At 31.8% G+C, this 24,077-nt stretch overlaps 1 protein-coding gene across 1 annotated transcript; it reads left to right on the top strand.

Annotated features, from left to right (window-relative positions):
- Nucleotides 1-2,757: 2,757 nt before the first annotated feature.
- LOC139853962 (uncharacterized) lies at nt 2,758-3,522 on the top strand. The gene is made up of 2 exons (XM_071843298.1): nt 2,758-2,976; nt 3,094-3,522. The coding sequence occupies exons 1-2, from the start codon at nt 2,758-2,760 to the stop codon at nt 3,520-3,522; spliced, it is 648 nt and encodes a 215-aa protein (XP_071699399.1).
- Nucleotides 3,523-24,077: the final 20,555 nt, after the last annotated feature.

Here is a 24,077-nt window from a genome sequence, read left to right as displayed (position 1 = left end):
TAATAATACTAATAATAATAGATATTATGATAATGATAATACTAATAACTATTTTAATGATAATAATAATAATGATACTAATTATAATTTTAATGATAATAACGATAGTAATAATAATAAAAATAAATTTTTTTAATGATAATACTTTTTATTGAAAATGATAATAATAATAATAATAATAATAATAATAATAATAATAATAATAATAATAATAATAATAATAATAATAATAATAATAATTATAATTATAATAATAATAATTATAATAATTATTATTATAACAATTTGATGAAAACTAGAACGGCGATAATAACGACTATAATAATAATCATTTTTTATAATAATACAAAAATTGAATTGACTATAATTTCTAATCCATTCATCTAAACCATTCGATATCTAAAGGAAAAGTTCTTAATTTTTCGCTAGCTTTCCAAGGACATGCATATCTTATACCTTATCTCAACCGCAGGTGTAACTAATTTAAGGTTCAACATAACCTATCTAATAGCAATATCAAAAGTACTAGCATGCATAATCCTATATTCTCGAGCACTAGTCAGGGATACACTATTGTTATGTAAAAATTTATTTACGAGTACGCACGTATCAATATTGAGATTCATTATTGCAGGAAAGGTACGTAGACGTAACGGAGATGATAAACACTAAATTAATCTCACGAGCATACCCATGAACCTACCCATCACCTCCATAACTATAACCCATAATTTCCTTAGCCCTATCCTACTCGAAAAACTTATTTTGAAATCACGCGAGCAGAACCTCGTTGTAGTATTTTATGTATAATACTAATAATAATATCGCTCTTAATAACAATAATAATAATAAGATTAATAATAATAATCTTAATTTTTAATAATAATAATAATAATAGATAATATATACTCCGTATATGTGTGAGAAATAGAGATAGATAGAATGAATTCCATCGGACCAAAACGCGTTTTTAAAGCAAATGGAAACTCACCAAACACCCCATGCGATCGCATGGGGTTTGCTTGGTTTATCCATGTGGTCGCATGGTCACAAAGTGCACAACACAATTAGCCAATCTCGTTTGCCGACACTCTATATATTATTATATATATTAATTATAAATTATTATTTAATCTATATAATTAATTATATATTATATTATATTTACGCTCATGGTAAAAATATAATTTTTACTAAAATGACACGGACGTGGTCTCACGACTCATGTACCACTTTCGGTTTTTCGGGCGCACTTTCGTACGTTTAGAAAACTAGCTTTTTACGTTATGCGACGTGTACCTTTAATAATAGTTTGATTTATGCATCAATAAATTACCTTATAAAAATGTATCTTATAAAATTTGAGTGTTGTGGTCATTTGCTTCTATAAATTAGTGACTCGTTGTTTACCAAGCTATATTATTCTAAATTGTGACGTTTTATGACTAAGTTATATATATATATATATATATATATATATATATATATATATATATATATATATATATATATATATATATATATATATATATATATATTGTAAATTTGTACCTAATAAATATATTTGAAATATTTTAACTAATGATATAATATTTAGCCTTTCAAAACCAAATAGATTTCAAAGTTTGTTTTAACTCGCTTTTAAATAATAGTAGTTATTTTACCAAATAATATTTTTAATATGAAAACTAAAGGGTTGCTTTATTTAGGGACACGAGTTAATCAAATAAAGTATATTTTTGAAATTTAAACGGAAATGATTACTAACTTTTGACTAACTCACGTTAATGACACTTTTGTAAATCACTTTTATCAAATATTCTGGATATCGTTAAAAAGAAAGGTTTTCTAAATCAAAGTGGACCTCTTAAAAGAGACTCGTAATCCTAATTCAATGTATCTGTTAAGTCAATCATTTGATAACATCTTCTAATCCCATCGATAACTATTTGAATATATATTTCTAAACAAATACGTTTATGTAAAGTATTATACGTCTAATACTTTGTTAATGTTTTCAAGTTATAATATATACATATATACATATATAATCATATCCGTTCCTATAATGGTTCGTGAATCTTTGGAATTTGGTCGAGGTTAATTGAATGTATTAACACAGTTTAAAATTCTTGAGATTCAACTTACAAACTTTGCTTATCGTGTCAAGAATATATAAAGATTAAAGTTTAAATTTGGTTGGAAATTTTCGGGTTGTCACATGTGTATCATAAAGCGCAACTAATTGATTATTAAAGGTGTAACAAATGAATTACATGCTGATGCAGGGTCAACAAAGTCAACACTCAATGCTGACTCCACAAAGTAAATTATTCATTCTGTATATAGCTTTGGAGAAAAGGATATCTCAAGTGCTTACACTAAGCATGCCAAATATTTTACCTACTGTAGATTAGCTTAATTTAATTAGTTGGTTATTGTTAGAGTTAGTTAATTAGTTTGTTATGCTAACCACCTGGGGTTATTTTGTAATAGGGTAGTATATATAGTACTCTGAATTGTAACTTTCATTTCATCTTTCAATGAAATGGATTAAGATTCCTTTCACTTTATGGTATCAGTAGTCAACAAAACCCTAAATCACCAAATCATCTTCATACGCCATAACAAATTCATCGAATTCATTCAAATCACCATCGGATCCACATCTTCATTCGCAAATTCAACAACTCAATCATCAATTTCAACCACAAAAATCACGAATCAACCGCAAAATTGAATCAATTATATTCATCCATGGCACCGACGATTGAAGAAACACTCAACACAAATGATACGAATTCACACAATCATCCACTCTATCTTCATCAAAATGATCATCCAGGTCTCATCTTAATCTCAAAGAAACTCACAGGATCTGAAAACTATGGATCCTGGAAACTCAAAATTGCACTCAATGCGAAGAACAAACTCAAAATCGTCACCAATGAATATGCAGAACCAGATCAAACCTCCGTACTTAGGCCACTATGGGAACGGAATAATGACATGATAATCTCCTGGATTTTAAACACTGTTACAAATGAGATCAGCAATAGTCTCAATTTCATCAATTCTGCATCAGATCTATAGAAGGAACTCCAAGAGCATTATTCTCAAATTGATGGCCATCGAGTCTATCAACTAGCCAATGATATCTCACAACTAAAACAGAACAATTGCACAATTGAAGTCTATTATCACAAATTGAAAGGACTGTATGATGAAGCAGATGCCCTAGAAGCACCATATGTTTGCAGCTGCACCTATACATGTGAAAATGGCAGAAATAATGGTGAAAGGGAACAGAGAAAAAGGTTAATTCAATTTCTTATGGGACTAGATGAGAGCTATGCCAACACCAGGGGTCAAATCCTATTGATGCAACTACTACTAACCATTACAAAGGCCTATGGCATGATAAAACAAGAAGAAAAGCAGAGAGAGGGAATCTTGCCCAAAGTCACAATGCCTGCCCTAATGTCCACCTATCACAATGGCAACAAAACAAACACCTACTAGAAGTTCACTAAAACAACACCTACAACTGAAAGGAAATCAAACTACAAAATTGGAGTCAAATGCAGCACCTGCTTCAGAGATGGTCATACTTCTGATGAATGCTACAAAAACATTGGTTATCCTCCTGGTCATCCATTACATGGCAAATATCAACCAAAACAATTCCACACCAAGGCCAAAACTGTCAAAGGTGTGCTCATCAACAATCCAGCTACTCAATCCACATCATCAACCAGTCAACCAACACAAGATGCCATGAATGTCAGGATGGACCAGCTGCAGAATCAACTCAATTAAGTACTTATGATGCTGCAAAACAACCATGATGACTCTGTAATAGATACAGGTACAGGTATGACCTCCATTGTAGCTTCTTTCTTCTCACATCTTAAGAATGCCTGGGTTATAGATAGTGGTGCCACTGATCACGTATACATTTCACTCAATAACATGCATAGTATCACGCACCACCCCACTCCCATTGATGTTCTTTTGCCAAACAAATACACAATCAAAGTTTCTATCACAGGTTGTGTACAACTCACACCTGACCTCACACTCTACAATGTATGTTATATTCCTTCCTTCACATACAATCTAATAACCATAAGAAAACTTAGCAAATCAGCTAATCTGTCAGTTCTATTCAATCATTTTGAATGTATCTTTCAGGGCAACAACAAACAGATTGCCCATGGAACACTCTGTGATGGTCTTTATCTCATACATCCAGAGACAAAGCCCAATTCATCCTCTGTCAACTCCATCAAATCATCTGCTGATCAGCTTCATCTATGGCATATCAGACTTGGCCATTGCTCCTACCATACTCTTAGCAAAATACAGTCCTTAGGACTTAATAAATGTACTAGTTCATCTACCTGTAACATATGTCCATTAGCCAAGCAACATGTTCTTCCTTTTCCTACTAGTAATTCTTGTACAAAATTTCCTTTTGATATGATTCATGCTGATGTATGGGGACCTTATAAACATACTACAATCAATAAATGTACATACTTTCTCACACTTGTTGATGATTACTCAAGAACAACATGGACATTTTTATTAACAAACAAAACTCATGTTACATCAACCCTCAAAACTTTCTTTACTTACACTAAAACTCAATTTCACACTACCATCAAATGTCTTAGAACTGATAATGGTTCTGAATTCCTCAACACACCTCTCACCACCTTTCTTGAATCAAATGGCACAATTCATCAAACCTCTTGTCCCTATACCCCACAACAAAATGGTAGGGTAGAAAGGAAACATAGAAATCTCCTAGAAATGGCAAGAGCCATTCAATTCCAAGCTAACTTTCCATCACACTTCTGGGGTTACAGCTTACTTACTGCAACTTACTTAACCAACAGATTACCAACCAGAGTCCTAAATTACAAAAGTCCCTATGAATTACTACATCAAAAACCACCTGATCTCACTCACCTTAGAACAATTGGTTGCCTCACATTTGCCTATAAACAACAAAATGACAAATTTGGACCAAAATCCACTCCATCCATCTGTGACGACCCGGAACTTTCCGACCAAATTTAAACTTAATCTTAATATGATTTCGACACGATAAACAAAGTCTATAAAGTTGAGTCTCAAAATTTTTGAACTAATTATATGGATTCATTTACCCTTTGACTACTATTGGCGATTCACGAACAGTTGTGAGTAAACAAATATGTAAATATATATGTATAAAAAAATTCTATACATATGTAATATTATATATATTGTAATTTATAAATATTAAAGATTCAATAAGTTATATAAATAATAGTAATATATTTGTAATATTAATATTATTACCATTAATTTCACTATTATTATCAACATTTGTATCATTAATATTCTTATATAAAGTATATATGAAATTCGACATGTACGAGTATTAGTATTAATATTAATATTAATTCTATTGATATTATTATTATTATCTGTTTCATTAATTTTAGATATTAAAATTTGTATAATTAATGTTATTATGATTGTTATAATAATGTTACTATTACTTCCATTATTATTATTAACATTAATATTAATATCACTACTTGCTAAATTATTATTTTTAATATATATTATATAGATATAAAAATTAATACATGTAAGGTGTTATAATTATTAATATTATTGTTATCATTATTAATAGCATTAGTGTTATAATTAATAGTAAAATTTAATTAGTATTACGATTATTATTGATATAGTTATCATTATTATTACAAAAATAATACAAATTATTATTATTAGCATTAATAATATTATTATTATTATCATTTTTATAATTATTAATCTCATTATTATTATTTACTATTATTAGTATTGATATAATTAGTATTATTAGTATTATTATTATTATTAATATATTTATTAATTGTTAATATTAAATAAATACAATTTATGGAAACAGAAGCTGTACGAAAAGTAGTAGTCACTATCTGTTAAATTGTTTTTTTCATTCTTTTTCTTTCTTGTTGAACTACGCCTGTCCTTCTTGTCTAGTTTGTTAATTTGTCGACTTCAATCAAGCTACAAAACAAAGCTTAAATGAATCTTATAACTGTATTAGGATCACCTTCACTTCATATATTTATCTACATGCTGCAATTAGTGGATTTTTTTAAAACAGAAAAACCAACAAAACCTTCGGTCCCCTGCACGCTACACTTTTTGGCCATAATTCAAATGTGAACCATTTATCAAAATACTTTAATGTAAAGATGTTAGGAACCTTGTAAGCAAACTATCTGCAAAGCTTAAACTCCCAATTCCTCGTAACGATTTCAAATTTTTGAGTCAAAGTTTTAAACTCAAAAGTCAAAGGAAGTGTTCATCGCGAAATTCGTAATCGTGTTGAAGTTTTCAGTTAAATTGATGATTGATAAAGATTTTAGGAAAGATTTGGAACTAAATTCATGTTGTAAGTTTGGTCTAAAACGCTCTCAAAATCAAAGTTAAATTTTTTTTTCTTCCTTCACAACAGCGACGAACACAAGAAGCTGATGTGTTTTCGTTTATTTTTTTTTTGATTAACAAGAAACTCATTTTCTGATTTCTAGTTATTTATAAGCCTTAAACAAAACTTGAATTCGTTATTTTAATTATAAACACCTCTGGTCGAATGATCCTGTGAAGAAGATGAAGAATAGAGGGAAACAGAAGTTATAGGTTAAATAAATTCTAGTTCAGTATTAAACCAGAAAACGGGCAACAGCCCAACTGGTCTGAGTGTTTGGCGGGTGAGCGAGAGGTCGCGGGTTCAAGCCCTGCTGGTGGCATCTTTTTCTTTTCCAGCCTATTTTGAGAGGTAGTGATTTTATTACTTGTATTAGTATTATTTCATTATCATTATTATTGTTATTATTGTTATTATTATTATTATTATTATTATTAATTATTGTTGTTGTTAATTGTTATTATTACTAATATCATTAATATGTTTATTAGAATAATCAAAAGTATTATTATTATGGTTATTACTAGTATAACTATTATTAACATGTTAGGATTATTATTATTAGTATCTGTAATATTAAAATTGGTATCATTTTATAAATATTAGTATTATCAATATAATTATAATTATAATTATTAATATCATAATTATCATTATTATTATTATAAGTATTACTACTATTATTACGATTAGGATTACGAATTGATGTTATAGAAACTTTAGTTGTTAGTTTAGAAATTAAACATGAAGATTAGGATTATGATTAACATAAGTATTATTATTAATATTATCACTAGTAATGAAATTACTATAATATCTATTATTATTAATACTATGTATTATTATAAGAATTATTATTTTCATTATTATTATTAATAAACTTTTAATTTTATTTAAAATTACTGTTATTAACATCATTATAAGATTTAATATTAAAACTAACATTAATATTAATATTATTATTAATAGAATCATTAATATTATTACCATTATTATTAATACTAGTATTATCATTATTATTATTTTAATCACTACTAATATTATGTTGGCATTATTATAATTACTATTTAAATAACAAATGAAATATATATATAAAATATTTAATACATGTAACATAACAAAATTTATATATATATATATATATATATATATATATATATATATATATATATATATATATATATATATATATATATATATATATATATATATATATATATATATATATATATATAAATGAATATATATTAATAATGAAATATATAAGTTAAGTTACTAATATAAAAATTATACCATTAATAATAATATATAAATTGTTCGATTACAAATATGTGTATTAATAAATATACAAATGATATAGGCTCATGAATCCGAGGCCAACCCTGCATTGTTCAATGTCATCATATGCATTTTTACTACAAAATACATTAAGTGAGTTTCATTTGCTCCCTTTTACTCATTACATTTTTGAACTGTGAATTCATGCATAGTTTTAATAACTGTTTTACATTATTTATATGCTTGAGTTCATTTGATTTCCTTTTACTCTTTACATTTTTGGGACTGAGAATACATGCGCTGTTTTTATAACTGTTTCCTAAATACTTTTGAGATATATTTTTGAACTGAGAATACATGAACTGCTTTTATAAATGATTGATGAAATAGACACAAATATTCAAAACTACATTCTATGATAGAATTATTTGGATTCAGAGGTCCGATTTAGTAGTTAACGGAGAGATGATTTTGCATTGCGTACGTATTAGCTCCCGTTTTAACTACCATCGGAGGGATGATTTTGCATTGCACGCACGCACTAGCCCCCGATGAAATGTCCCGTTCTTATTGATTAAAAACGTTCCATATTAATTGATTTCGTTGCGAGGTTTTGACCTCTATATGAGACGTTTTTCAAAGACTGCATTCATTTTTAAAACAAACCATAACCTTTATTTCATAAATAAAGGTTTAAAAAGCTTTACGTAGATTATCAAATAATGATAATCTAAAATATCCTGTTTACACACGACCATTACATAATGGTTTACAATACAAATATGTTACAACAAAATAAGTTTCTTGAATGCAGTTTTTACACAATATCATACAAGCATGGACTCCAAATCTCGTCCTTATTTAAGTATGCGACAGCGGAAGCTCTTAATAATCACCTGAGAATAAACATGCTTAAAACGTCAACAAAAATGTTGGTGAGTTATAGGTTTAACCTATATATATCAAATCATAATAATAGACCACAAGATTTCATATTTCAATACACATCCCATACATAGAGATAAAAATCATTCATATGGTGAACACCTGGTAACCGACATTAACAAGATGCATATTTAAGAATATCCCCATCATTCCGGGACACCCTTCGGATATGATATAAATTTCGAAGTACTAAAGCATCCGGTACTTTGGATGGGGTTTGTTAGGCCCAATAGATCTATCTTTAGGATTCGCGTCAATTAGGGTGTCTGTTCCCTAATTCTTAGATTACCAGACTTAATAAAAAGGGACATATTCGATTTCGATAATTCAACCATAGAATGTAGTTTCACGTACTTGTGTCTATTTTGTAAATCATTTATAAAACCTGCATGTATTCTCATCCCAAAAATATTAGATTTTAAAAGTGGGACTATAACTCACTTTCACAGATTTTTACTTCGTCGGGAAGTAAGACTTGGCCACTGGTTGATTCACGAACCTATAACAATATATACATATATATCAAAGTATGTTCAAAATATATTTACAACACTTTTAATATATTTTGATGTTTTAAATTTATTAAGTCAGCTGTCCTCGTTAGTAACCTACAACTAGTTGTCCACAGTTAGATGTACAGAAATAAATCGATAAATATTATCTTGAATCAATCCACGACCCAGTGTATACGTATCCCAGTATTGATCACAACTCAAACTATATATATTTTGGAATCAACCTCAACCCTGTATAGCTAACTCCAACATTCACATATAGAGTGTCTATGGTTGTTTCGAAATATATATAGATGTGTCGACATGATAGGTCGAAACATTGTATACGTGTCTATGGTATCTCAAGATTACATAATATACAATACAAGTTGATTAAGTTATGGTTGGAATAGATTTGTTACAAATTTTCACGTAGCTAAAATGAGAAAAATTATCCAATCTTGTTTTACCCATAACTTCTTCATTTTAAATCCGTTTTGAGTGAATCAAATTGCTATGGTTTCATATTGAACTCTATTTTATGAATCTAAACAGAAAAATTATAGGTTTATAGTCGGAAAAATAAGTTACAAGTCGTTTTTGTAAAGGTAGTCATTTCAGTCGAAAGAACGACGTCTAGATGACCATTTTAGAAAACATACTTCCACTTTGAGTTTAACCATAATTTTTGGATATAGTTTCATGTTCATAATAAAAATCATTTTCTCAGAATAACAACTTTTAAATCAAAGCTTATCATAGTTTTTAATTAACTAACCCAAAACAGCCCGCGGTGTTACTACGACAGCGTAAATCTGGTTTTACGGTGTTTTTCGTGTCTCCAGGTTTTAAATCATTAAGTTAGCATATAATATAGATATAGAACATGTGTTTAGTTGATTTTAAAAGTCAAGTTAGAAGGATTAACTTTTGTTTGCGAACAAGTTTAGAATTAACTAAACTATGTTCTAGTGATTACAAGTTTAAACCTTCGAATAAGATAGCTTTATATGTATGAATTGAATGATGTTATGAACATCATTACTACCTTAAGTTCCTTGGATAAACCTACTGGAAAAGTGAAAAATGGATTTAGCTTCAACGGATCCTTGGATGGCTCGAAGTTCTTGAAGCAGAATCATGACACGAAAACAAGTTCAAGTAAGATCATCACTTGAAATAAGATTGTTATAGTTATAGAAATTGAACCAAAGTTTGAATATGATTATTACCTTGTATTAGAATGATAACATACTGTAAGAAACAAAGATTTCTTGAGGTTGGATGATCACCTTACAAGATTGGAAGTGAGCTAGCAAACTTGAAAGTATTCTTGATTTTATGAAACTAGAACTTATGGAATTTATGAAGAACACTTAGAACTTGAAGATAGAACTTGAGAGAGATCAATTAGATGAAGAAAATTGAAGAATGAAAGTGTTTGTAGGTGTTTTTGGTCGTTGGTGTATGGATTAGATATAAAGGATATGTAATTTTGTTTTCATGTAAATAAGTCATGAATGATTACTCATATTTTTGTAATTTTATGAGATATTTCATGTTAGTTGCCAAATGATGGTTCCCACATGTGTTAGGTGACTCACATGGGCTGCTAAGAGCTGATCATTGGAGTGTATATACCAATAGTACATACATCTAAAAGCTGTGTATTGTACGAGTACGAATACGGGTGCATACGAGTAGAATTGTTGATGAAACTGAATGAGGATGTAATTGTAAGCATTTTTGTTAAGTAGAAGTATTTTGATAAGTGTATTTAAGTCTTTCAAAAGTGTATAAATACATATTAAAACACTACATGTATATACATTTTAACTGAGTCGTTAAGTCATCGTTAGTCGTTACATGTAAGTGTTGTTTTGAAACCTTTAGGTTAACGATCTTGTTAAATGTTGTTAACCCAATGTTTATAATATCAAATGAGATTTTAAATTATTATATTATCATGATATTATCATGTATGAATATCTCTTACTATGATATATATACATTAAATGTCTTTACAACGATAATCGTTACATATATGTCTCGTTTAAAAATCATTAAGTTAGTAGTCTTGTTTTTACATATGTAGTTGTGATGACCCAGAAATTTCGACTAAATTTAAACTTAATCTTTGTATGATTAACATTTCCGACACGATAAGCAAAGTCTGTAAAACTGAATCTCAAAATTTTTGAATTACTTTTATATATTTAAATACCCTTCGGTTGTTTTCGACGATTCGCGAACAATTATATGTAAATAGATACATATATACTATAACATGAAAAGGTAACAATGTATTAATTGTTTGATACCGTGCATTAAACTTATTGGTTTAAATATCTATTCGAATGTATATGATAAGTTGAAATATTTATTATTAAAATTTATTTATAAATAACTTCCAATGTGTATTTAAAAACTGATTTATGTATATTAAAAAGATATATACATATATATAATAAACGATAGTAACATTCGTTTATTGATTCAATTGATATTTAGTTAAGTTAACTAAAGCGTTTAAGATGAACCAGTTAAACACTAATTTGTTACAGTGTTTTCAAATTGCCACATTACTCAAAATGCTACAGTGTTTTCGAAAATCACTATTTGCTACAGTGAAATTGACTTTGCTACAGTGAATTGCTACAGTAAAATTTGACTTTGCTACAGTGACTTTGCTACAGTAAAACACTGTTATAAAAATGTGTTTTAACAAATAGCGAGACGATGATTTATAGAAGTAAATGACCAAAACACTCGAAAGTTTAAGATACACTTTGAGTGATATAATTAAGGGATAATTTAAGGCTATATTTTGACAAAGGTACGATTCACGAAACGTAAAGTACAAGTTTTCTCAGCGTACGAAAGGGCGTTCGAAAAACCGGAACCGGGACATAAGTCGAGTGACAACGTACGACTTATCGGAACAAAAATTACAAGTCAACTATGCACGTGAATTTAATATAATATATAATTAATTAATTTAAATTATATATATTATATTTATATTTATTTTATATTATGTCGACAAGCTAGGAGCCAAAACAATGTGAGCTGTCCCTGGTCCTCATGCGAGTCGCATGGCCAGAAGGCCATTTCCATGCGAGTCGCATGACTCCAGATTTCAGGCCACATCTATAAATTTCAGTGTTTTCGCTCGATTTAAATCACACACATACACAAATATATATATACTCCGTAATATTATTTATTATTTATTATTATTGTTATTATTATTATTATTATTATTAATAAGATTATTATTAATCTTATTATTTTTATTTTTATTATTAGTGTTATTATTTTTGCGATACAAAAATAATAATGTACAAAAAATATTACGACGGAGTGCTGTCCAAGTAATTTTCAAAACGAGTTTCCGAGCGAGCTAGAGCTAAGGAAAATATGGGTTATTGCCAAGGAAATTATGGGTAATGTTCGGGGGTATTTTTGGGAATCAAACCTCGTGTGTATCATCTCCGATGCGTCTACGTGCTTTCCTGCAATATTGTATATCAATATTAAACAGTGAGTTTCATATGATCCCTTTTACTCATCATATTTTTAGGCTGAGAATACATGCGACTGTTTATAAATACTGAAAATACTCGATTTATATGCGTGAGTTTCATTTGCTCCCCTTTTAATTGCTTTTGCAATATATTTTTGGGCTGAGAATACATGCAATTTACTTTAAATGCAATGGACACAAGTACATACTAAATTCTACACCGAGTTTGAACCGAAAATCCCTTAGCTTTGGTAACTAGTAACTGCCGGTTATAAGAACTGGTGGGCGCGAGTAGTAGTATATGGATCCATAGGGCTTGATATCCCCGTCCGAGCTAGAGCACTAGCCTTTTAACGGACGTATGCTATTTGAGAAGCGTACACGTTGGTTTGCGTGTATTATTAAGATGATTATACAAAGGGTACAAATTATATATACGTTAAAGTTTAGTTACCAGGGTGCTCAATTTTGTAGAACCGATTGATAAACGTTTCGGATGAAACAACTGAAATCTTGTGATCCACCTTTTATGTAAAACCTATTGATAAACGTTTTGAATAAAACAGCTGAACTTTTGTAATCCACATTGATATACGGATTATGTGTAATATTAAAACTATGAACTCACCAACCTTTGTGTTGACACTTGAAGCATGTTTATTCTCAGGTTTCTAGAAGTCTTCCGCTGTTTGCTCATACGTGATACAAGTTATGTGCTTGGAGTCATACATGCTATATACAAGAAACTTGCATTCATCAAACCATTACCATGTATCTTATTTTGACTGTATTGTCAACAGATGTATTATTGTAAACCATTTAAATGGTGATTGTCTATACGTAGGAATCATCAGATGTAAAAAAACCTGGAATTTATATATTCATTTATGAAATACCTTTTCAAACGAATGCAATGTTACAAAACGTATCACATAGAGGTCAAATACCTCGCAATGAAATCAATGAATGACGTGTTCGTCCATATGGATTTGGAGCGATCGTCACAGTAGTTCATTGTTAATATACTTAATGATATGTTTACTTATCATAGTATCATGTTAACTATATATATATCCATATATATGTCATCATATAGTTTTTACAAGTTTTAACGTTCGTGAATCACCGGTCAACCTGGGTGGTCAATTGTCTATATGAAACATATTTCAATTAATCAAGTCTTAACAAGTTTGATTGCTTAACATGTTGGAAACATTTAATCATGTAAATATCAATCTCAATTAATATATATAAACATGGAAAAGTTCGGGTCACTACAGTACCTACCCGTTAAATAAATTTCGTCCCGAAATTTTAAACAGTTGAAGGTGTTGACGAATCTTCTAGAAATAGATGCGGGTATTTCTTCTTCATCTGATCTTCACGCTCCCAGGTGAACTCGGGTCCTCTACGAACATTCCATTGAACCTTAACAATTGGTATCTTGTTTTGCTTAAGTCTTTTAACCTCACGATCCATTATTTCGACGGGTTCTTCGATGAATCGAAGTTTTTCGTTGATTTGGATTTCATCTAACGGAATAGTGAGATCTTCTTTAGAAAAACATTTCTTCAAATTCGAGACGTGGAAAGTGTTATGTACAGCCGCGAGTTGTTGAGGTAACTCAAGTCGGTAAGCTACTGGTCCGACACGATCAATAATCTTGAATGGTCCAATATACCTTGGATTTAATTTCCCTCGTTTACCAAATCGAACAACGCCTTTCCAAGGTGCAACTTTAAGCATGACCATCTCTCCAATTTCAAATTCTATATCTTTTCTTTTAATGTCAGCGTAGCTCTTTTGTCGACTTTGGGCGGTTTTCAACCGTTGTTGAATTTGGATGATCTTCTCGGTAGTTTCTTGTATAATCTCCGGACCCGTAATCTGTCTATCCCCCACTTCACTCCAACAAATCGGAGACCTGCACTTTCTACCATAAAGTGCTTTAAACGGCGCCATCTCAATGCTTGAATGGTAGCTGTTGTTGTAGGAAAATTCTGCTAACGGTAGATGTCGATCCCAACTGTTTCCGAAATCAATAACACATGCTCGTAGCATGTCTTCAAGCGTTTGTATCGTCCTTTCGCTCTATCCATCAGTTTGTGGATGATAGGCAGTACTCATGTCTAGACGAGTTCCTAATGCTTGCTGTAATGTCTGCCAGAATCTTGAAATAAATCTACCATCCCTATCAGAGATAATAGAGATTGGTATTCCATGTCTGGAGACGACTTCCTTCAAATACAGTCGTGCTAACTTCTCCATCTTGTCATCTTCTCTTATTGGAAGGAAGTGTGCTGATTTGGTGAGACGACTAACTATTACCCAAATAGTATCAAAACCACTTGCAGTCCTTGGCAATTTAGTGATGAAATCCATGGTAATGTTTTCCCATTTCCATTCCGGGATTTCGGGTTGTTGAAGTAGACCTGATGGTTTCTGATGCTCAGCTTTGACCTTAGAACACGTCAAACATTCTCCTACATATTTAGCAACATCGGCTTTCATACCCGGCCACCAAAAATGTTTCTTGAGATCCTTGTACATCTTCCCTGTTCCAGGATGTATTGAGTATCTGGTTTTATGAGCTTCTCTAAGTACCATTTCTCTAATGTCTCCAAATTTTGGTACCCAAATTCTTTCAGCCCTATACCGGGTTCCGTCTTCCCGAATATTAAGATGCTTCTCCGATCCTTTGGGTATTTCATCTTTTAAATTTCCCTCTTTTAAAACTCCTTGTTGCGCCTCCTTTATTTGAGTAGTAAGGTTATTATGAATCATTATATTCATAGATTTTACTCGAATGGGTTCTCTGTCCTTCCTGCTCAAGGCATCAGCTACCACATTTGCCTTCCCTGGGTGGTAACGAATCTCAAAGTCGTAATCATTCAATAATTCAATCCACCTACGCTGCCTCATATTCAGTTGTTTCTGATTAAATATGTGTTGAAGACTTTTGTGGTCGGTATATATAATACTTTTGACCCCATATAAGTAGTGCCTCCAAGTCTTTAATGCAAAAACAACCGCGCCTAATTCCAAATCATGCGTCGTATAATTTTGTTCGTGAATCTTCAATTGTCTAGACGCATAAGCAATCACCTTCGTTCGTTGCATTAATACACAACCGAGATCTTGCTTTGATGCGTCACAATAAATCACAAAATCATCATTCCTTTCAGGCAATGACAATATAGGTGCATTAGTGTGTCTAACCGGTTATTGTTAGGATACATTAGTGAGTCTGGACTTCGACCATGTCTGCATGATAAAAGTTGTTGCTTATAATTTTTTTGTTAGAAATTACCTGCTTATCATTCCTTGTGTGGAAAATTACCTACTTATCATTTGTAGTCTAGACACACCTTATTGCATGGATTGCATTACTAGTGTATAGACAAAATGAATACCTTAGCATATCTGTTACTGTTACCTTTACTTGACAGTTTCCGAAAGTTTCTCCATAATTTACGGATCATTTGTACTATATAAAGGTATTCTATGTAATTAAAATATCATCCGATATCCGAAAATCATTTCACATCGAAAATTATTTATCTAACCGTGTAAGATGAATTCTGCAAGTAATTCGAGTTCTTCGGATTCCGATATGAATTTTCACCTGAGTTCCGAAAGCAGTGTAACCGGAATGAATCAACCAATCAGTCATCACCAATTCTGGATGAATTGGGGATGGGTTCGTAATCAACTTAATCAATGGAGACAAGAGGAAGGCGATCCTTTCCACCAACCGAATTCACCTCTTGGTGAGGAACCTGAGGCACTTACCGGCGAACCCGTTCGAAACACTATCTTTACCCTAATTTCCAGGATATTTCGCAACGATTATATGATAACTAGAATTTTAAACTTTATTCATCCTCTCGTACCAACCGCCAATCATCCCGGAATAATAGAAGAAGTTAACGAGCTTCGCGCTCGAGTTGTGGCTTTGGAGAATATGATGCACAATTTGCAGGCATCACAGGCAGCACCGGTAGCACCACCAGAACCAGCAGCACAACCAATAACAGTACCAGCACCACCAACAACAACATCCGCACCGTAAACCTTAACCTCACAATCTGTCCCACGAGTATCAACCTCATACGCACCGTAGGCACCGAAGAATACTAATAACCATAAACGATGAAGTATTAATTCATAACTTCATTGGAGAAATATCCTGCGACGATTATGTAATCTTTAATATAGAAGAGATTATTCGTTTCTAGTTCCAACCGAAAATCAAATGAGTTTAATAACTCATTAAATCTATATTACATCTGAAGGAAATATACATACATATATTTTCATAAAGATTGTAATTGAAAATCCTTTTGTACAAAATATTACTTGTGAAATCTTTAACGGGTAGGTAATTCCCGGGAAATATTTAAGTTCACAATTAATATGTTACACTGTACATTCTTCAACTTTGATTCAAAAATTATTAACTATGCTCACAGCGATATACAATTGTTTCCATACAAATTCAATTACATATTCTGATATTGACGGATCAGAATCCAAGTCAAGATTTAACGGGTGACATCATTCTTAGATTTCTACATCTTTCAAAGCTATACTTTGACTTCAAAAATGTGAAAGATCCTTTAGCATTGTTATTACTGAAAATAACCTTGCAATTCCTTTCCAAAAGTATCCAGTATTATCAACCGTTCAACCAGTCAACGATGACCTTTCAGACTTGTAACTTTGGCATATACGTTTTTGTTACTAGGGAACCTTTCATGTTCCACCACATTAGCAGTAAATTTATCAACAACTTCATTGATCTTTGACCTTCCGAAAAATCCTTATACTCATTGAAACCGTATCATGTACTCATCCACATCTTGTAACGGCAATTGCCATACCAACTATCAGGAATTAGCAATCAGTATTTTGAAATCTTGTAGCACATCTACGCCAACAGTTATATGTGTACATATAACGTCTACCTCTTGGACTTACATACTTCGAATGTGAAGTTTCCGAAAAACACCCCAAACTACTAAACTAGTTCTCCGAATTTTGGAAAAATGTTGATGAAGCAGCAAAAACTGTAAACGACCTTAACAGTCAAAAGTTTGATGATAAAGAATAGTATGGTGGTAAAGCTGAGAAAAAGAGAAAGTTTGGAACTGGAAAACGGATTGAGCAAAGTATGAAAGAGGCTGTGGATAAATCACAAGGACAAAACCTGTCTTCAAAGAATCCAAATGATTCAGTATCTGTTGAAGCCATTAACGAATACCTTGCTTCCGAATCTAAACCCTTGCGGACAATATTCTTCATCATCCTCTGATATTAGAAATTCTAAGATATCATCGTATCTTTCATTATAAATATCCTCCATATTTCTGGAGATAATTTCATAATCATTCTTATCGAAAATCAATTTTCTCTTTACGATATCTGTGTTACACCATAAAAGAAACTATTTTAGTTTCTAAATTCTGAAACTTTCAAGTTTAAAATATAAATGTTTTGAAGTAATGTTGGGAATTGAAGCATGAGTTAATATAATATAATGACACTTGATCAACGTGATTATATTACAGTAAGTCATGCTGAGTTTCTAATGGAACGTGATAAAGGTTCACAGATCCCACCCTCATAATGAACCATGTTACATAACTCTTTTATTCTATTTAACCTCTAAACATATCAAGAAAATATTTTCTTGATGATTCGGTCTTTTCCGGATATTCTGGTAATTTGACAAATCAAGATCGTGCCATTACGATTACCTTCTTAGAACATTAACTATGTTCATTCTGAAATGTATAGCTACGAATTCTGGACCAGTATCCGCTTGACTTAAGGTCGGGAAGAGAAAACGAAAGCATGAAGCTCCGAAATATAATGGAAAATAAAAGCCAGATAAAAACACATAAATTTACAAACCGTGTATATCAATGCGTATAGCAATATAAAGACACGGGAGAATGATAAATACAACTATCCCTAGAGCATAATAGAAATAAACAGATTCTTCTGGTGGGAGCTGGAAAAGAAGGATGAGTGTGGCAAACGTCAATATTAGGTCAAGAACCAGAACTGGATTAAACATTTTCACAATCTTTTGAATGTATTAATTGGGAAAGAAAGTAGAAGTGGTGAAAATAAATGAAACGGAAGAGGTCAATTTATAGCGAAATATCAGACATAGCAATCGAGGTAGATTACGCATTTAATCAAAGGAAATCATAATTTCCTTAATTCCCGAAGAATCAAATCTTATTTAGATAATGAAGATTTTCTATTCCTTAAATTCCGGAAATCAATCGTTACTACATCAAGAGATAAGACGCATCTCTATTCTCCATTTCACTCAATTACGATAACTTCTCTTATAAGCTCTGAGTAATTGGATTGTTTTATCCATATTACTCAACGGTAATAAAATTCTATTTATCAACTCATATTCGTCATGAAAACATTTTTATTGTTAGCCATGACGACCTCACTCAAATTTCGGGACGAAATTTCTTTAACGGGTAGGTACTGTGATGACCCAGAAATTTCGACTAAATTTAAACTTAATCTTTGTATGATTAACATTTCCGACACGATAAACAAAGTCTGTAAAACTGAATCTCAAAATTTTTGAATTACTTTTATATATTTAAATACCCTTCGGTTGTTTTCGACGATTCGCGAACAATTATATGTAAATAGATACATATATACTATAACATGAAAAGGTAACAATGTATTAATTGTTTGATACCGTACATTAAACTTATTGGTTTAAATATCTATTCGAATGTATATGATAAGTTGAAATATTTATTATTAAAATTTATTTATAAATAACTTCCAATGTGTATTTAAAAACTGATTTATGTATATTAAAAAGATATATACATATATATAATAAACGATAGTAACATTCGTTTATTGATTCAATTGATATTTAGTTAAGTTAACTAAAGCGTTTAAGATGAACCAGTTAAACACTAATTTGTTACAGTGTTTTCAAATTGCCACATTACTCAAAATGCTACAGTGTTTTCGAAAATCACTATTTGCTACAGTGAAATTGACTTTGCTACAGTGAATTGCTACAGTAAAATTTGACTTTGCTACAGTGACTTTGCTACAGTAAAACACTGTTATAAAAATGTGTTTTAACAAATAGCGAGACGATGATTTATAGAAGTAAATGACCAAAACACTCGAAAGTTTAAGATACACTTTGAGTGATATAATTAAGGGATAATTTAAGGCTATATTTTGACAAAGGTACGATTCACGAAACGTAAAGTACAAGTTTTCTCAGCGTACGAAAGGGCGTTCGAAAAACCGGAACCGGGACATAAGTCGAGTGACAACGTACGACTTATCGGAACAAAAATTACAAGTCAACTATGCACGTGAATTTAATATAATATATAATTAATTAATTTAAATTATATATATTATATTTATATTTATTTTATATTATGTCGACAAGCTAGGAGCCAAAACAATGTGAGCTGTCCCTGGTCCTCATGCGAGTCGCATGGCCAGAAGGCCATTTCCATGCGAGTCGCATGACTCCAGATTTCAGGCCACATCTATAAATTTCAGTGTTTTCGCTCGATTTAAATCACACACATACACAAATATATATATACTCCGTAATATTATTTATTATTTATTATTATTGTTATTATTATTATTATTATTATTATTAATAAGATTATTATTAATCTTATTATTTTTATTTTTATTATTAGTGTTATTATTTTTGCGATACAAAAATAATAATGTACAAAAAATATTACGACGGAGTGCTGTCCAAGTAATTTTCAAAACGAGTTTCCGAGCGAGCTAGAGCTAAGGAAAATATGGGTTATTGCCAAGGAAATTATGGGTAATGTTCGGGGGTATTTTTGGGAATCAAACCTCGTGTGTATCATCTCCGATGCGTCTACGTGCTTTCCTGCAATATTGTATATCAATATTAAACAGTGAGTTTCATATGATCCCTTTTACTCATCATATTTTTGGGCTGAGAATACATGCGACTGTTTATAAATACTGAAAATACTCGATTTATATGCGTGAGTTTCATTTGCTCCCCTTTTAATTGCTTTTGCAATATATTTTTGGGCTGAGAATACATGCAATTTACTTTAAATGCAATGGACACAAGTACATACTAAATTCTACACCGAGTTTGAACCGAAAATCCCTTAGCTTTGGTAACTAGTAACTGCCGGTTATAAGAACTGGTGGGCGCGAGTAGTAGTATATGGATCCATAGGGCTTGATATCCCCGTCCGAGCTAGAGCACTAGCCTTTTAACGGACGTATGCTATTTGAGAAGCGTACACGTTGGTTTGCGTGTATTATTAAGATGATTATACAAAGGGTACAAATTATATATACGTTAAAGTTTAGTTACCAGGGTGCTCAATTTTGTAGAACCGATTGATAAACGTTTCGGATGAAACAACTGAAATCTTGTGATCCACCTTTTATGTAAAACCTATTGATAAACGTTTTGAATAAAACAGCTGAACTTTTGTAATCCACATTGATATACGGATTATGTGTAATATTAAAACTATGAACTCACCAACCTTTGTGTTGACACTTGAAGCATGTTTATTCTCAGGTTTCTAGAAGTCTTCCGCTGTTTGCTCATACGTGATACAAGTTATGTGCTTGGAGTCATACATGCTATATACAAGAAACTTGCATTCATCAAACCATTACCATGTATCTTATTTTGACTGTATTGTCAACAGATGTATTATTGTAAACCATTTAAATGGTGATTGTCTATACGTAGGAATCATCAGATGTAAAAAAACCTGGAATTTATATATTCATTTATGAAATACCTTTTCAAACGAATGCAATGTTACAAAACGTATCACATAGAGGTCAAATACCTCGCAATGAAATCAATGAATGACGTGTTCGTCCATATGGATTTGGAGCGATCGTCACAGTAGTTCATTGTTAATATACTTAATGATATGTTTACTTATCATAGTATCATGTTAACTATATATATATCCATATATATGTCATCATATAGTTTTTACAAGTTTTAACGTTCGTGAATCACCGGTCAACCTGGGTGGTCAATTGTCTATATGAAACATATTTCAATTAATCAAGTCTTAACAAGTTTGATTGCTTAACATGTTGGAAACATTTAATCATGTAAATATCAATCTCAATTAATATATATAAACATGGAAAAGTTCGGGTCACTACAGTACCTACCCGTTAAATAAATTTCGTCCCGAAATTTTAAACAGTTGAAGGTGTTGACGAATCTTCTAGAAATAGATGCGGGTATTTCTTCTTCATCTGATCTTCACGCTCCCAGGTGAACTCGGGTCCTCTACGAACATTCCATTGAACCTTAACAATTGGTATCTTGTTTTGCTTAAGTCTTTTAACCTCACGATCCATTATTTCGACGGGTTCTTCGATGAATCGAAGTTTTTCGTTGATTTGGATTTCATCTAACGGAATAGTGAGATCTTCTTTAGAAAAACATTTCTTCAAATTCGAGACGTGGAAAGTGTTATGTACAGCCGCGAGTTGTTGAGGTAACTCAAGTCGGTAAGCTACTGGTCCGACACGATCAATAATCTTGAATGGTCCAATATACCTTGGATTTAATTTCCCTCGTTTACCAAATCGAACAACGCCTTTCCAAGGTGCAACTTTAAGCATGACCATCTCTCCAATTTCAAATTCTATATCTTTTCTTTTAATGTCAGCGTAGCTCTTTTGTCGACTTTGGGCGGTTTTCAACCGTTGTTGAATTTGGATGATCTTCTCGGTAGTTTCTTGTATAATCTCCGGACCCGTAATCTGTCTATCCCCCACTTCACTCCAACAAATCGGAGACCTGCACTTTCTACCATAAAGTGCTTTAAACGGCGCCATCTCAATGCTTGAATGGTAGCTGTTGTTGTAGGAAAATTCTGCTAACGGTAGATGTCGATCCCAACTGTTTCCGAAATCAATAACACATGCTCGTAGCATGTCTTCAAGCGTTTGTATCGTCCTTTCGCTCTATCCATCAGTTTGTGGATGATAGGCAGTACTCATGTCTAGACGAGTTCCTAATGCTTGCTGTAATGTCTGCCAGAATCTTGAAATAAATCTACCATCCCTATCAGAGATAATAGAGATTGGTATTCCATGTCTGGAGACGACTTCCTTCAAATACAGTCGTGCTAACTTCTCCATCTTGTCATCTTCTCTTATTGGAAGGAAGTGTGCTGATTTGGTGAGACGACTAACTATTACCCAAATAGTATCAAAACCACTTGCAGTCCTTGGCAATTTAGTGATGAAATCCATGGTAATGTTTTCCCATTTCCATTCCGGGATTTCGGGTTGTTGAAGTAGACCTGATGGTTTCTGATGCTCAGCTTTGACCTTAGAACACGTCAAACATTCTCCTACATATTTAGCAACATCGGCTTTCATACCCGGCCACCAAAAATGTTTCTTGAGATCCTTGTACATCTTCCCTGTTCCAGGATGTATTGAGTATCTGGTTTTATGAGCTTCTCTAAGTACCATTTCTCTAATGTCTCCAAATTTTGGTACCCAAATTCTTTCAGCCCTATACCGGGTTCCGTCTTCCCGAATATTAAGATGCTTCTCCGATCCTTTGGGTATTTCATCTTTTAAATTTCCCTCTTTTAAAACTCCTTGTTGCGCCTCCTTTATTTGAGTAGTAAGGTTATTATGAATCATTATATTCATAGATTTTACTCGAATGGGTTCTCTGTCCTTCCTGCTCAAGGCATCAGCTACCACATTTGCCTTCCCTGGGTGGTAACGAATCTCAAAGTCGTAATCATTCAATAATTCAATCCACCTACGCTGCCTCATATTCAGTTGTTTCTGATTAAATATGTGTTGAAGACTTTTGTGGTCGGTATATATAATACTTTTGACCCCATATAAGTAGTGCCTCCAAGTCTTTAATGCAAAAACAACCGCGCCTAATTCCAAATCATGCGTCGTATAATTTTGTTCGTGAATCTTCAATTGTCTAGACGCATAAGCAATCACCTTCGTTCGTTGCATTAATACACAACCGAGATCTTGCTTTGATGCGTCACAATAAATCACAAAATCATCATTCCTTTCAGGCAATGATAATATAGGTGCCGTAGTTAGCTTTTTCTTCAATAACTGAAACGCTTTCTCTTGTTCATCCTTCCATTCAAATTTCTTCCCTTTATGCGTTAATGCAGTCAAGGGTTTTGCTATTCTGGAAAAGTCTTGGATGAACCTTCTGTAGTAACCAGCTAGTCCTAAAAACTGGCGTATGTGTTTCGGAGTTTTCGGG

The sequence above is a fragment of the Rutidosis leptorrhynchoides genome, chromosome 6, assembly GCF_046630445.1.
Source record: "Rutidosis leptorrhynchoides isolate AG116_Rl617_1_P2 chromosome 6, CSIRO_AGI_Rlap_v1, whole genome shotgun sequence".
Taxonomy (NCBI): Eukaryota; Viridiplantae; Streptophyta; class Magnoliopsida; order Asterales; family Asteraceae; genus Rutidosis; species Rutidosis leptorrhynchoides.
This window is presented reverse-complemented; position numbering and strand designations above follow the sequence as displayed.